Genomic DNA, 15,227 nt, shown 5'->3' with positions numbered 1-15,227 from the left:
TAATGATTTATTTATCACAATTGCAGCTCCTCTTGCTTTGAAGTTAAATTTGGAGTGGAATACTTGTCCTATCCATCTACCTTTAATTCTAAAGTGATCACAGACACGCAGATGAGTTTCCTGAAGGAAAGCTATGTCAACCTTGAGTTTATGTAAATGAGCAAGAACTTTGTTACGTTTCACTGGATGGTTCATTGATTTGACATCCCAGCTCACAAAATTAACATTACAGCCACTGTTCGAACCAGCCATTCACCGTATACTGCAAAGTGAGAAAGTTATTCAACAATAAGAATCGGAGGAATTATTACAAGTGTAAAAGAGACTAAAAGAAAGAAAGGGAATAGAAAAAGGAACACCCTGGTTCCATTGCTACAGATCTTATGTATTTTTATTTTGTTTTTCCAATTGTTATCATTGTTTTGTTTTTATTTTTATAAAAAAATTCGTTCCTTAAAAACACGTTCACAGTTGTCTCAAATGTTGGGATTTTGGTGCTGACATCTGGAGAGCGCGAACCAAAAACCCTGATTATCCTTTCTGGATCACCTGTGTTTTTGAATCAGGACGCAGCCAGTGGATGTGTCCGTCGCGCCTGAGCTCAGCCATCTTTGAGTTGAGTTTGTGAGCTAACATGATGGTGAGAGGCATGCACTCCTCCGTCTCATCTGTGGCGTAGCCGAACATCAAACCCTGCAGAGGAGATACAAAGTTAGACGACACCCTGTGTTTGACAGAGCCTGCATTTTTTATTTACAGGGGTTTTCTTTGGGTTCTCTGCCGACTGATCCCCCACAGCCCAAAAACATACACGTTAGGTTGATTGGAGCCCATAAATTGGCTCTCGGCGTGAATGGGTGTGTGACACCAGGTCTGTCTGTCTCTATATGTTAGCCCAGGGGTGTCAAACTCATTTTAGTTCAGGGGCTAAATACAGATACAGATTTTAGGTGGAAAAAGAGCAAACTCAACATTAATGTCCCCTGGTTTGCATTTCCTCATATAAATTATAACGTTTGTTTTTATATCAGTCTCCACTTTGGGAATTTTCGTGGAATAATTTGAGGAAAATTTGCCAGATTTTGGAAAAACTGAGAGTTCTTTCAACAATTTGAGATTGAAAATGACTGCCGTCGTGTGATATAAGAACTGGAAAACTGAGCTCTGCAGATATTGTGGAATTGAATTGAATGTTTGTATTTGAAGGGGCTTAAATATCTACAGCTGAATTAGTCGGTAATTTACAAAATGTTTCATGTTTTTTCTATCATTTTACTTTCTCGAGCGGGACGAATTTGATGCTCTAAGGGGGCTGTATTTGGCCCCCGGGCCTTGAGTTTGACACGTGTGTTAGTCAAATGTCTGTGAACCTGTACAGGAAGCACTATTGACACGAGGTAGAGCAGAGATGAACCTGATCTCCAGCTCCGATGTCCTCCTCCGTCCTGTCAATGTGGACACCCTGGGCGATGTCTGGACTCTGCTGCTCTAGAGCCACCAGCACGTTACACGTGTTATAGTCAAAACCTGAAGACAGGCAACAAAGGAGCGAGAGCTGAGTAGAAATAGTGTGTGCTAGCTTGATTTACGTCACCTTTAGAAGTTGTATTCTTACCTTTGTCGGAGTTGTCATAGCCGATGTGTTTAATGGTGTCCCTCACCACCCTCTGGTAGTCCACGTTAGCACGGGACGTGATTTCTCCACAAAGCAACACCATGCCGGTCTTACACACTGTCTCTGTTTACAAAAACATACCCGAGCCTCTTATCAGATATGACGATTGAATCGAGATTTAACAAAAGTTGGGCCAAATGTCATTCAAATAGCTGCTTCTCTTGCCTGCTCGTCGTATGACTTAAAGCACAAGTTTAAAATGTGGGAGACAACTTAAGACAGTTTAAGACATGAATTAGCTCTTCTGTCCCTCTTCCTTCATGTTAAGATGGAATGATTTCATGTGGATTCCCATTGGCTCACCACAGGCCACTTTGGCATCAGGATCCTGCTTTAGGTGAGCGTCCAACACAGCATCACTGATCTGGTCACAAATCTTGTCTGTGGGAACAAAACACGCAGAGACATTAATAATTTAGATATTTACAGAATACATTAGCATGTGGAAGATAAATTAAAGTGTTCAATTAAAATACCGACTTGCCAGTACAACATGGCCCACCTCCGGCTCTGCATGGCCCTGCTGGCCTTCGTGGCTCTGGTGCTCAGTATCCTTTCCAGCTGTTGACAGATGTCAGTCTTCGAGGCTTCGAGTAGATGAATGTTACATGTAGCCATCTTTGCTTCCTTTATTCAATGTCGCACTCAGTCATGTAGCTGCATGACAAATATTTTACCGATATTCAAGACAATGAAAAGATACTGTGCATGGATAAGAGAGTATTACGCTCTGTTCAGACTGCAAAGTATCAACATTAAAATATTGGTTGGCCCTGAAAATCTGTGAATAGTTTGAATATTTTCAAACCACGCTTGGCTTTTGCCGAGACTGTATTAAAAAAAACATGCAACTATTGACTGGTGGACCTGCTTTGACTTTAACCATTGAGTAGCAGGCAGACAATAACAGTTGGATGTTCACTATTTCTCTAATTCTTTTTCTCATTTTGGGAAATTGAGAACTGCTCATGCTCGTTGTTCTGTGACTGATCAGTGAGTAGCTGGCAAACAAGTGTAGAATTAACAAGTTGTAGTGGTAAGGTTAGGGCTGGGCGATATGGCCTTTTATAAATACCGCGATATTTTTAGGCCATGTCACGATACACGATATATATCTCGATATTTTGCATTACCCTTGAATTAACACTTTGATGCACAAAATCACACCAGTATGATGATTCTATATGTCTACATTAAAACATTCTTGATCATACTGCATTAATATATGCCAATTTTAAACTTTCATGCAAAAAAGGGGATATCACAACTAAGTCAAAGTTGACATAACTGTATTTATTAAACAGTGAGTGGCTCAAACATAAAATTGTCAACAGAAAGTGCACGTTCTGTGCAAAATTGTCACAGAGACATTTCAAAACAAGACAATAGTGCAGGATGCAACTCACATGGCATTTCAAAACACAAAATTAAAGTGCACTTTTTGTACATAACGCCACTACAATATTTTAAAACAAATAGTGCCCTTTTGTGCATGTTGTCATTAAGATGACATTTCAAAAAAAAAAAAAAAAAAAAAAGTCCGTGAGTTTAACGGTATGGTCATTTTCAACACCGCACAGACTACAAGCTGCGATATATCGAGTATATTCGATATATCGCCCAGCTCTAGGTAAGGTTTGTTAAGACGAGACAATCTATAAAAGCTGGTAAATAAAAATACAACGTACAGTAAGAGGTAGGGGTGTGCTACCACAATGGATCTTACGATACGATTTGCATGTCACGATACGATATATCCCAATACTAAACAATACAATATATATTGATATCAATAATTACAAATTTCACCTTTACAAGTACAAAATGGTATGAAATACTATTTATTTATTTTTTTTAAACTTGCAAAAACAAGTAAATGCTAACTAACTGTAATTCAAGCACCAGTATCAAAAACAAGTAGGATGTTTATCAAACTGTCATACAACCACATACATCTATAAATGTGCTAAGTATGTTTTATGAAAATCTTTTAAGCTAAAATGCATTGAGGAGTGACGTAGTTTAACAAGGTCTGATGTGGTTCATTCACACAGTGACTGGGAGTTTACATGCTATGCATATGTTAGTGCCATTACATTTATTTTATTTTTTTGGTAAAAAACATGATTTAAAAAAATCGATTTCAACATTTTTTTGAATTGACACGATAATTGTGTGGTAAAATATTGCGATATATCACCGAATCCATTTTTCTGACACCCTTAGTAAGAGGAATCATCAGATGATGATAACTCTTAATTTTCTCCTAGATAGTAAAAAGTTCCTCCTTCTTCTGACTTATAGATTATATAAACACAATGGGCCTCTGTGTTTATTATGACTGGGTTGAGCGCCCGCCCCATGTACAGAGGCTATAGTTCCTCACCCGCAGCGGGTCCAGGTTCGATTCCCGGCCTGGGACCCTTTCCTGCGTGTCATTCCCTACTCTCTCTGACCCCTTTCCTGTCAAGCAACTGTCATATAAAGGCCACTAGAGCCAAAAAAATCCTTTAAAAAAAAAAAAAAAAAAAAAAGCGGCACCCTGGAGAGCTTCACCCTACAGCACGCCTCTGCCATCTTTGAGTGGGTGTTCTGTGTCACAGTCATGCTGTTTTATGGGACGTTTGCCTTTGAGTTTGCCGGCATATCCAGAGTCTCCATGGTGATGGTGTCCATGGGAGGAGGACTGAGAGACATTGGGACACAAACCATTGGGGACAATGAACCTACGATCGATCTAAGCAACCAATAAGACGAGTCCACACTGTAGCCTGCTGCCTCACAGCTGCCTTTTTGTATTCTGTTCTAACTCTGGGTTGTGGAGGATTTTAATTTAATTCCTTTAATTTAAGAGGTTTTATGTTGTAAAATCTGTTTTGCTAAAAAAAAGTTTTCTGATTGTATACATTTATGCCTTCAATAAATAAAAAAAACTGAAAAGAGTTGCATCTTGGCTGAAGGAAAGCTATGTCAACCTTGAGTTTATGTAAATGAGCAAGAACTTTGTTACGTTTCACTGGATGGTTCATTGATTTGACATCCCAGCTCACAAAATTAACATTACAGCCACTGTTCGAACCAGCCATTCACCGTATACTGCAAAGTGAGAAAGTTATTCAACAATAAGAAATGAAAATTGTAAAACATGGTATAAAAAAAAAAAAAAACATAAGTTCAAGAAAAACTACATTAACTGAAAATAAACCTGTCTGGCAAATTCCCAACCCTCGTACATTTAGTACAACTCTGTCATCCTGAACGTGATGACCACAGAACCTCTTCCACATAAATCCACACATATAGTGCTTGTTTGGTGCCATAAACCAGAACGGAGCAGGCTCCCGCTAAATATAAATCACCTACTGTTAACTGTAAGAGTGAGAACAAATATAACACATTAGGAATAGCAAAATGTCACTTTATGGTCCAGAAATATGATGAAAATCAATGTCCACTTTGCAGAAAAAGTTGAGAATATTACCTCGATTGGTCAGAATTCAGAATACACAAACATGGGCTGGTGAAATCCTCTTATGGACCACTGGTCCCCAGCGTCACGTTCGGAGCCTGTCACGGCAGCTGTGGCGTCCACAAACTCCTTTTCCACTCCATTGTGCGTAATGCGGAGTCGCGCTGGGAAAACGATGCCGTACCGGACCCCTGGTTGATCACGGAGAAGTCTCCGGGCTTCCGTGAAGGCGGCACGAGCCCGTGCGACGGTCGGGGTGAAGTCGGGGAAGATGGCGATGGGCTGACCATTCAATTTGAGCGGACCCAGGGTACGGGCACGGCGGAGCACCTCAACGAAGTCCTGGTCATAATGAAGCTTCGCTATGATGGCTCGCGGCTTCCCTCCTGGGCGTTTAGGAACAAGGCTTCTATGCGAGCGATCAATCATGACTTCCTTGCTCATTTTAAGGACCTCTCTCAATAGTTTTGACACAGCCGCGGTGGTACTGGTATCTGGGCCTTCCTCGACTCCGCTTATGCGTATGTTGGACCTCCGCATTCTGCTTTCCGTATCCTCACACTTTGCTCTCAAATCGATCAGCTCTTTTTTGAGCTCAGATACCGTAGATTGCAGAGTCACTACTTCATCACTCCAGGTGGAGAGGCCGCTTTCAATGTCCTTCACCGTGGCTTTCACCTCATCCACCTGTTTGCATGTAGCTTCCCTGCAGCTAGTGATTTCGTCCCTTACTGATTGCAATTCAGTCTTAATGGCGCCGAAGTCCTCCGCGAGCGCTCTCCTGAGTTCTTCTTTTATCACAGATGAGATGTCTTCTTTGATAGACAGAATAACTTGAGATTTCAAGTCTGCGATGATATTCTGCTCCTCGTCGGTGCTTTGTTCCTCGGCTTCAGTCAGGCTAGCTGCCTCCTCTGGGTTAGCTGCGGTGGCTTTCGGCCTGGTTAGCTTAGCGTTAGCTCCGGAGTATTTGTATTTTCGTAAGCTAGACGCCATGTCGAACAGAAATTTGTGGGCAAAGCGTCACCCTACACTCTTAACTTCCTTCTGATGTAAATGATATACGCATGTAGGTCGAAGAAATAATAGTTTGTGACACTTTTAGCATTGATTAGCGGGAGGCTCCACAGACACGACCTACTCCATTGCTGGCCCACTAGCGCCCCCCACTGTTTGATTTTGATTCAGTCATTTAAACACCGAGTGTTTTGTTTTTCCTTTGGTTTTTAGTTTTAGACATCCTGTGTGTTATCTTTGTTTCCCTTTAGTCTTTTCTATCTCTGCACTCAGGTTAATGTTAGATCTTTCTTGTCGTCTGTTAGTAGCTTTGGTCAATGTTATGTAATGCTTGTTTAAGATTCTGTAAAACATCCACCAATTTTTTTTTCTCTAACTTGGGAGAATTCCTGTCCCTCACACAGTCATGGTTGAATATTTACAAGAACGATGATCCCAAAATCAGTAGATCATTACCATATAATTTAAACGTGTAAACCTCCTCCCACCCTGAGCCGAACAACAAACTCTCCCTGTGCCTTATATAAATATATCCTTTTGTCAATGAAAACCAAAGAGGTTTTATGTTGTAAAATCTATTTTGCTGAAAAAAGTCTTCTGATTGTATACATTTATGCCTTCAATAAATAAAAAAACTGACAAGAGTTGCATCTTGGCTTGATGTCGCAGCAAAGAGATTGATTTTTGAAAATGGTTTATTTACATTGTTTGGTTTCACAGATTTGTGGTGCAAGCTGACAAACAAAAATTCTATGAACTTAAATTTCACATTGAGCATGAACTTGCAAGAAAGGGGCAGACCAAAAAAAAAGTGATCCGGGGATGTTAGCGTTGGCATCAACGTAGGGCAGCACAGGTTTTAAACAATGCCAAATCGTTAAGACTTTAGTGGTCCACAAAAGACTGTGGTGGGTTATCTATGGTAAAGAAAAGCAGAGATGAACAATTAAGTCCAAATTAAGACTAAATCACTCTCAAACATGCACAGCAGAAGGCCTACAGGTAGAAAAATGAGAAAGGTTGGAAAAAACAAACCAGCAGGTGAACAATCACACATTAACATCCCACTGCATCCTAATGACCCGTCTCTACAAACAGTACAAACAGCTTCCTGTGGCACACACACACACCCTACAAAATAACATTTTGCTTCACACAAAGATCTAAGGTCATTTCCTGAGCTGTTTTAGACTGTTTGTCATTAGCACCTTTAAAGAAAAAACTAAATAAAAATAAAAACACACTGAGGTTAAGGTACAACAAACAGGTCACTGTGGTGTGGTGTTGCACACAGATCTACAGGATGCCTTTATTCTCAAATGTTTGTGGCTGAAATGATTGTACCTAAGTTTAAAAAAAAACAATATGAGTGTTTATGTGCTGGAAAGTTAAGACCTGTTTCTCAGATGTCTTTGACACTGACTCCCTTCTCACCAAAAGAATGTCCCACTACTCGTCACTCTGAGACTCACTTAAAGATGTCTTATCTCTCCCTAACTTTAAAAAAAGGTCATCAGTTGATGAAGCAGGCAGTTGTTGCAGAGGCATCTTGTTGAGTATTCAGAAGACAAGTTTCTTAGGCTGTTCCCAGGAAAACTCTGGTCGGCCAAAGTGTCCATAAGAGGCGGTCTGCTGGTAGATAGGCCTCTTCAGATTCAGCTCCCTGTGAGGGGAAAGCAATCAAGACATCAATTCAACATGAGACTTGTTTCATGTACTGTATTAAGAACGTGTAGGATTTGATATCCGCATTAAAGCAGATCATTTTAGTTTAGGGGCCAAATACGGACCAGTTTGATCTCAAGTGAGCCGCAGATTATAGGCAGGAAAACAAGAAATTTCAACAATAATATGCCCTACTTTGCACTTCTGCCTTTAAAGTATAAAGGCACTGATAATATCCAAGAAATAAGTGAGAGGTCAGGATCTTTGCCTAATTTAATTGATTTTGTGATTAATTTGTGGAAATTTTGTGGAATAGTGTAGAGTTATTTTAACACATTGTTTTTAAAAATGATTTCCAACATATAATATAAACATGGGGAAACTGAGTGCTGGCAAATAGTGTAAAGTTTAATTGAAAATGTGTATTTTGAAGGACTGCGATATATACAACCAAATTAGTTCAATATTTTTCTTCCATTTTGACTTTCTCCTGCGGGCCAAATTGGATGCTCTAAAGGGCCGGAATTGGCCCCCAGGCCTTGAGTTTGACACATGTGGCATAAAGGGACGCTGTGTTTATCCAGACAAACCACACATTTCAGCATAGTTGATGTATTTGTATCGTAAAAACGTCCCAAACTATTAGGAAAACAGTTAATGATAGAACAAAAATGTAAACATAGGAATAGCATAGCATGAGCTGTGTGTTGATAATGCAGTTTTGGTTCAGTGAGTCTATAATTGATGAGGACTGTGTGCTTGACTTGTGAACGACTGGCACCCTCTCCTGGGTGTACTCTGCTTTGCACTGTAAATAAACTGGGAGAGGCAGAATCAATCCATGACACTAAATCAAAGTCTCAGTCTACGATCTGCTAACAATGAAACACCCTCAGGTAAAGCTCTCTGTGTACGTATTTATCAACATCACATTCATCCATTGCTGTCATTAATGTCATTTCTAGTTCAATTCTACTTTATTTATATAGCGCAAAATATAAAGTCCATAGTAAGAAAGAAAGAACCCAACAAGATCCAAACGAACAAGTATTTAGTGACAGTGGGAAGAAGAAATCTCCAGCGGAACCAGTTTCAGAGGTGGCAGCCATCCGCTTCGACTGGTTGGGGTTAGTGAACAGAAACAGAATAGGATAGAAGGATAGACCACACGAGTGTCCCAGAAAAGTTGAGCCATGAACCATTGATCAGTCCATCCGAGTGTCCCAGACTAGTTGTTTTCTATGAATCATTAAAAGCTATTTCATATTACTTTTGGAGTAAAACCAAGCAGCCAGAATGATGCATCGCTTCATATTAAAGTGTTTGACCTGACGATGACTCCCGGCCTCAGATCAAAGTTCTTGTTGACAATGTGGAGCAGTTCGGACTCTGTTTTCTGTGAGGACCCGTAGGTAAACAAGGAGATAGACAGAGGGTGGGCCACGCCGATAGCATAGGACACCTGTAACACATGTACCCAGTGGAATACATGAATGTGAACTTTAACCAGGACCTGTTTGGGGGAACCTGGGTTAGCTCACCTGGACCAGAACTCTCCTGCACAGTTTGGCTTTAACCAGAGACTTGGCCACCCAGCGAGCAGCGTACGCAGCAGATCGATCCACTTTTGAAAAGTCTTTACCGGAGAAAGCTCCGCCTCCATGAGCTCCCCATCCTCCGTAGGTGTCTACAATGATCTTCCTACCAGTCACACCAGCATCGCCCTGTTGAGTGAAATACAAAATAATTATATTTTAGAATTTCCTTCCACAATATTTGCTGCTAAATATCTTTTTAAAATGAGTTTTCACCTGTGGTCCTCAAATAACAAAGCGACCACTTGGTTGGAGATGGTAGACGGTTTTGTCGTCCAAATATTTGGCCGGAACCACAGCTTTGATGACCTGATGAAAACAGTTGAGGCTTTGCATTGCTCAGAGTTTGGTTCAGGCTGTTAGTGACGCTGTACCTTCTCCTTCAGGACCTTCTGCTGCTCCTCCAGAGAGATGAAGTCATCGTGTTGGACTGAGATCACGATGGTGTGAACCCTTTTGGGGATCACGGCTCCGTCCTTCTGTTCGTAGTGAACCGTCACCTGAAGGCAGAAGCATGCCATTTATTCTCTTTTGCAAGAAGATTAAATATAATATTTGCATTTTACTGTCTCTGAGTGAAACAAACAGGCATCCTGATTAGGTCTGATTTTGTCTAAGAGATACATCGGAGGAATTATTACAAGTGTAAAAGAGACTAAAAGAAAGAAAGGGAATAGAAAAAGGAACACCCCCGGTTCCATTGCTACAGATCTTATGTATTTTTATTTTGTTTTTCAATTGTTATCATTGTTTTGTTTTTATTTTTATAAAAAAATTCGTTCCTTAAAAACACGTTCACAGTTGTCTCAAATGTTGGGATTTTGGTGCTGACATCTGGAGAGCGCGAACCAAAAACCCTGATTATCCTTTCTGGATCACCTGTGTTTTTGAATCAGGACGCAGCCAGTGGATGTGTCCGTCGCGCCTGAGCTCAGCCATCTTTGAGTTGAGTTTGTGAGCTAACATGATGGTGAGAGGCATGCACTCCTCCGTCTCATCTGTGGCGTAGCCGAACATCAAACCCTGCAGAGGAGATACAAAGTTAGACGACACCCTGTGTTTGACAGAGCCTGCATTTTTTATTTACAGGGGTTTTCTTTGGGTTCTCTGCCGACTGATCCCCCACAGCCCAAAAACATACACGCTAGGTTGATTGGAGCCCATAAATTGGCTCTCGGCGTGAATGGGTGTGTGACACCAGGTCTGTCTGTCTCTATATGTTAGCCCAGGGGTGTCAAACTCATTTTAGTTCAGGGGCTAAATACAGATACAGATTTTAGGTGGAAAAAGAGCAAACTCAACATTAATGTCCCCTGGTTTGCATTTCCTCATATAAATTATAACTTTTGTTTTTATATCAGTCTCCACTTTGGGAATTTTCGTGGAATAATTTGAGGAAAATTTGCCAGATTTTGGAAAAACTGAGAGTTCTTTCAACAATTTGAGATTGAAAATGACTGCCGTCGTGTGATATAAGAACTGGAAAACTGAGCTCTGCAGATATTGTGGAATTGAATTGAATGTTTGTATTTGAAGGGGCTTAAATATCTACAGCTGAATTAGTCGGTAATTTACAAAATGTTTCATGTTTTTTCTATCATTTTTACTTTCTCGAGTGGGACGAATTTGATGCTCTAAGGGGGCTGTATTTGGCCCCCGGGCCTTGAGTTTGACACGTGTGTTAGTCAAATGTCTGTGAACCTGTACAGGAAGCACTATTGACACGAGGTAGAGCAGAGATGAACCTGATCTCCAGCTCCGATGTCCTCCTCCGTCCTGTCAATGTGGACACCCTGGGCGATGTCTGGACTCTGCTGCTCTAGAGCCACCAGCACATTACACGTCTTATAGTCAAAACCTGAAGACAGGCAACAAAGGAGCGAGAGCTGAGTAGAAATAGTGTGTGCTAGCTTGATTTACGTCACCTTTAGAAGTTGTATTCTTACCTTTGTCGGAGTTGTCATAGCCGATGTGTTTAATGGTGTCCCTCACCACCCTCTGGTAGTCCACGTTAGCACGGGACGTGATTTCTCCACAAAGCAACACCATGCCGGTCTTACACACTGTCTCTGTTTACAAAAACATACCCGAGCCTCTTATCAGATATGACGATTGAATCAAGATTTAACAAAAGTTGGGCCAAATGTCATTCAAATAGCTGCTTCTCTTGCCTGCTCGTCGTATGACTTAAAGCACAAGTTTAAAATGTGGGAGACAACTTAAGACAGTTTAAGACATGAATTAGCTCTTCTGTCCCTCTTCCTTCATGTTAAGATGGAATGATTTCATGTGGATTCCCATTGGCTCACCACAGGCCACTTTGGCATCAGGATCCTGCTTTAGGTGAGCGTCCAACACAGCATCACTGATCTGGTCACAAATCTTGTCTGTGGGAACAAAACACGCAGAGACATTATTAATTTAGATATTTACAGAATACATTAGCATGTGGAAGATAAATTAAAGTGTTCAATTAAAATACCGACTTGCCAGTACAACATGGCCCACCTCCGGCTCTGCATGGCCCTGCTGGCCTTCATGGCTCTGGTGCTCAGTATCCTTTCCAGCTGTTGACAGATGTCAGTCTTCGAGGCTTCGAGTAGATGAATGTTACATGTAGCCATCTTTGCTTCCTTTATTCAATGTCGCACTCAGTCATGTAGCTGCATGACAAATATTTTACCGATATTCAAGACAATGAAAAGATACTGTGCATGGATAAGAGAGTATTACGCTCTGTTCAGACTGCAAAGTATCAACATTAAAATATTGGTTGGCCCTGAAAATCTGTGAATAGTTTGAATATTTTCAAACCACGCTTGGCTTTTGCCGAGACTGTATTAAAAAAACATGCAACTATTGACTGGTGGACCTGCTTTGACTTTAACCATTGAGTAGCAGGCAGACAATAACAGTTGGATGTTCACTATTTCTCTAATTCTTTTTCTCATTTTGGGAAATTGAGAACTGCTCATGCTCGTTGTTCTGTGACTGATCAGTGAGTAGCTGGCAAACAAGTGTAGAATTAACAAGTTGTAGTGGTAAGGTTAGGGCTGGGCGATATGGCCTTTTATAAATACCGCGATATTTTTAGGCCATGTCACGATACACGATATATATCTCGATATTTTGCATTACCCTTGAATTAACACTTTGATGCACAAAATCACACCAGTATGATGATTCTATATGTCTACATTAAAACATTCTTGATCATACTGCATTAATATATGCCAATTTTAAACTTTCATGCAAAAAAGGGGATATCACAACTAAGTCAAAGTTGACATAACTGTATTTATTAAACAGTGAGTGGCTCAAACATAAAATTGTCAACAGAAAGTGCACGTTCTGTGCAAAATTGTCACAGAGACATTTCAAAACAAGACAATAGTGCAGGATGCAACTCACATGGCATTTCAAAACACAAAATTAAAGTGCACTTTTTGTACATAACGCCACTACAATATTTTAAAACAAATAGTGCCCTTTTGTGCATGTTGTCATTAAGATGACATTTCAAAAAAAAAAAAAAAGTCCGCGAGTTTAACGGTATGGTCATTTTCAACACCGCACAGACTACAAGCTGCGATATATCGAGTATATTCGATATATCGCCCAGCTCTAGGTAAGGTTTGTTAAGACGAGACAATCTATAAAAGCTGGTAAATAAAAATACAACGTACAGTAAGAGGTAGGGGTGTGCTACCACAATGGATCTTACGATACGATTTGCATGTCACGATACGATATATCCCAATACTAAACAATACAATATATATTGATATCAATAATTACAAATTTCACCTTTACAAGTACAAAATGGTATGAAATACTATTTATTTATTTTTTTTAAACTTGCAAAAACAAGTAAATGCTAACTAACTGTAATTCAAGCACCAGTATCAAAAACAAGTAGGATGTTTATCAAACTGTCATACAACCACATACATCTATAAAAGTGCTAAGTATGTTTTATGAAAATCTTTTAAGCTAAAATGCATTGAGGAGTGACGTAGTTTAACAAGGTCTGATGTGGTTCATTCACACAGTGACTGGGAGTTTACATGCTATGCATATGTTAGTGCCATTACATTTATTTTTTTTTTTGGTAAAAAACATGATTTAAAAAAATCGATTTCAACATTTTTTTGAATTGACACGATAATTGTGTGGTAAAATATTGCGATATATCACCGAATCCATTTTTCTGACACCCTTAGTAAGAGGAATCATCAGATGATGATAACTCTTGATTTTCTCCTAGATAGTAAAAAGTTCCTCCTTCTTCTGACTTATAGATTATATAAACACAATGGGCCTCTGTGTTTATTATGACTGGTTTAATAACAAGCATCAAATGTGGATTAAAAGCGGCACTCTCGGGGCGGTGTTTAGCTCAGCGGGTTGAGCGCCCGCCCCATGTACAGAGGCTATAGTTCCTCACCCGCAGCGGGTCCAGGTTCGATTCCCGGCCTGGGACCCTTTCCTGCGTGTCATTCCCTACTCTCTCTGACCCCTTTCCTGTCAAGCAACTGTCATATAAAGGCCACTAGAGCCAAAAAAATCCTTTAAAAGAAAAAAAAAAAAAAAAAGCGGCACCCTGGAGAGCTTCACCCTACAGCACGCCTCTGCCATCTTTGAGTGGGTGTTCTGTGTCACAGTCATGCTGTTTTATGGGACGTTTGCCTTTGAGTTTGCCGGCATATACAGAGTCTCCATGGGAGGAGGACTGAGAGACATTGGGACACAAACCATTGGGGACAATGAACCTACGATCGATCTAAGCAACCAATAAGACGAGTCCACACTGTAGCCTGCTGCCTCACAGCTGCCTTTTTGTATTCTGTTCTAACTCTGGGTTGTGGAGGATTTTAATTTAATTCCTTTAATTTAAGAGGTTTTATGTTGTAAAATCTGTTTTGCTAAAAAAAAGTTTTCTGATTGTATACATTTATGCCTTCAATAAATAAAAAAACTGAAAAGAGTTGCATCTTGGCTGAAGGAAAGCTATGTCAACCTTGAGTTTATGTAAATGAGCAAGAACTTTGTTGTTTCACTGGATGGTTCATTGATTTGACATCCCAGCTCACAAAATTAACATTACAGCCACTGTTCGAACCAGCCATTCACCGTATACTGCAAAGTGAGAAAGTTATTCAACAATAAGAAATGAAAATTGTAAAACATGGTATAAAAAAAAAAAAAAAAAAAAAAAAAAAAAACCATAAGTTTAAGAAAAACTACATTAACTGAAAATAAACCTGTCTGGCAAATTCCCAACCCTCGTACATTTAGTACAACTCTGTCATCCTGAACGTGATGACCACAGAACCTCTTCCACATAAATCCACACATATAGTGCTTGTTTGGTGCCATAAACGAGAACGGAGCAGGCTCCCGCTAAATATAAATCACCTACTGTTAACTGTAAGAGTGAGAACAAATATAACACATTAGGAATAGCAAAATGTCACTTTATGGTCCAGAAATATGATGAAAATCAATGTCCACTTTGCAGAAAAAGTTGAGAATATTACCTCGATTGGTCAGAATTCAGAATACACAAACATGGGCTGGTGAAATCCTCTTATGGACCACTGGTCCCCAGCGTCACGTTCGGAGCCTGTCACGGCAGCTGTGGCGTCCACAAACTGCTTTTCCACTCCATTGTGCGTAATGCGGAGTCGCGCTGGGAAAACGATGCCGTACCGGACCCCTGGTTGATCACGGAGAAGTCTCCGGGCTTCCGTGAAGGCGGCACGAGCCCGTGCGACGGTCGGGGTGAAGTCGGGGAAGATGGCGA

At 40.4% G+C, this 15,227-nt stretch overlaps 1 protein-coding gene and 1 pseudogene across 1 annotated transcript; both read right to left on the bottom strand.

Moving 5' to 3' along the window:
* Positions 1–454: 454 nt before the first annotated feature.
* Positions 455–6,579, bottom strand: LOC114476371 (S-adenosylmethionine synthase-like). The gene is made up of 6 exons (XM_028467797.1): positions 5,157–6,579; positions 2,152–2,332; positions 1,979–2,056; positions 1,616–1,738; positions 1,415–1,527; positions 455–693 (listed from the first exon to the last, which is right to left on the bottom strand). Exons 2-6 carry the CDS (start codon positions 2,291–2,293, stop codon positions 532–534), a joined length of 618 nt encoding a protein of 205 aa, XP_028323598.1. The 5' UTR covers positions 2,294–2,332; positions 5,157–6,579; the 3' UTR covers positions 455–531.
* Positions 6,580–6,838: 259 nt separating this feature from the next.
* On the bottom strand, positions 6,839–11,941 carry LOC114476365 (S-adenosylmethionine synthase-like; annotated as a pseudogene).
* Positions 11,942–15,227: the final 3,286 nt, after the last annotated feature.

The sequence above is a fragment of the Gouania willdenowi genome, chromosome 15 (genome assembly GCF_900634775.1).
Source record: "Gouania willdenowi chromosome 15, fGouWil2.1, whole genome shotgun sequence".
Lineage (NCBI taxonomy): Eukaryota > Metazoa > Chordata > Actinopteri > Blenniiformes > Gobiesocidae > Gouania > Gouania willdenowi.
The sequence above is the reverse complement of the archived record's forward strand: the minus strand, read 5'-3'. Positions and strand labels throughout refer to the sequence as shown.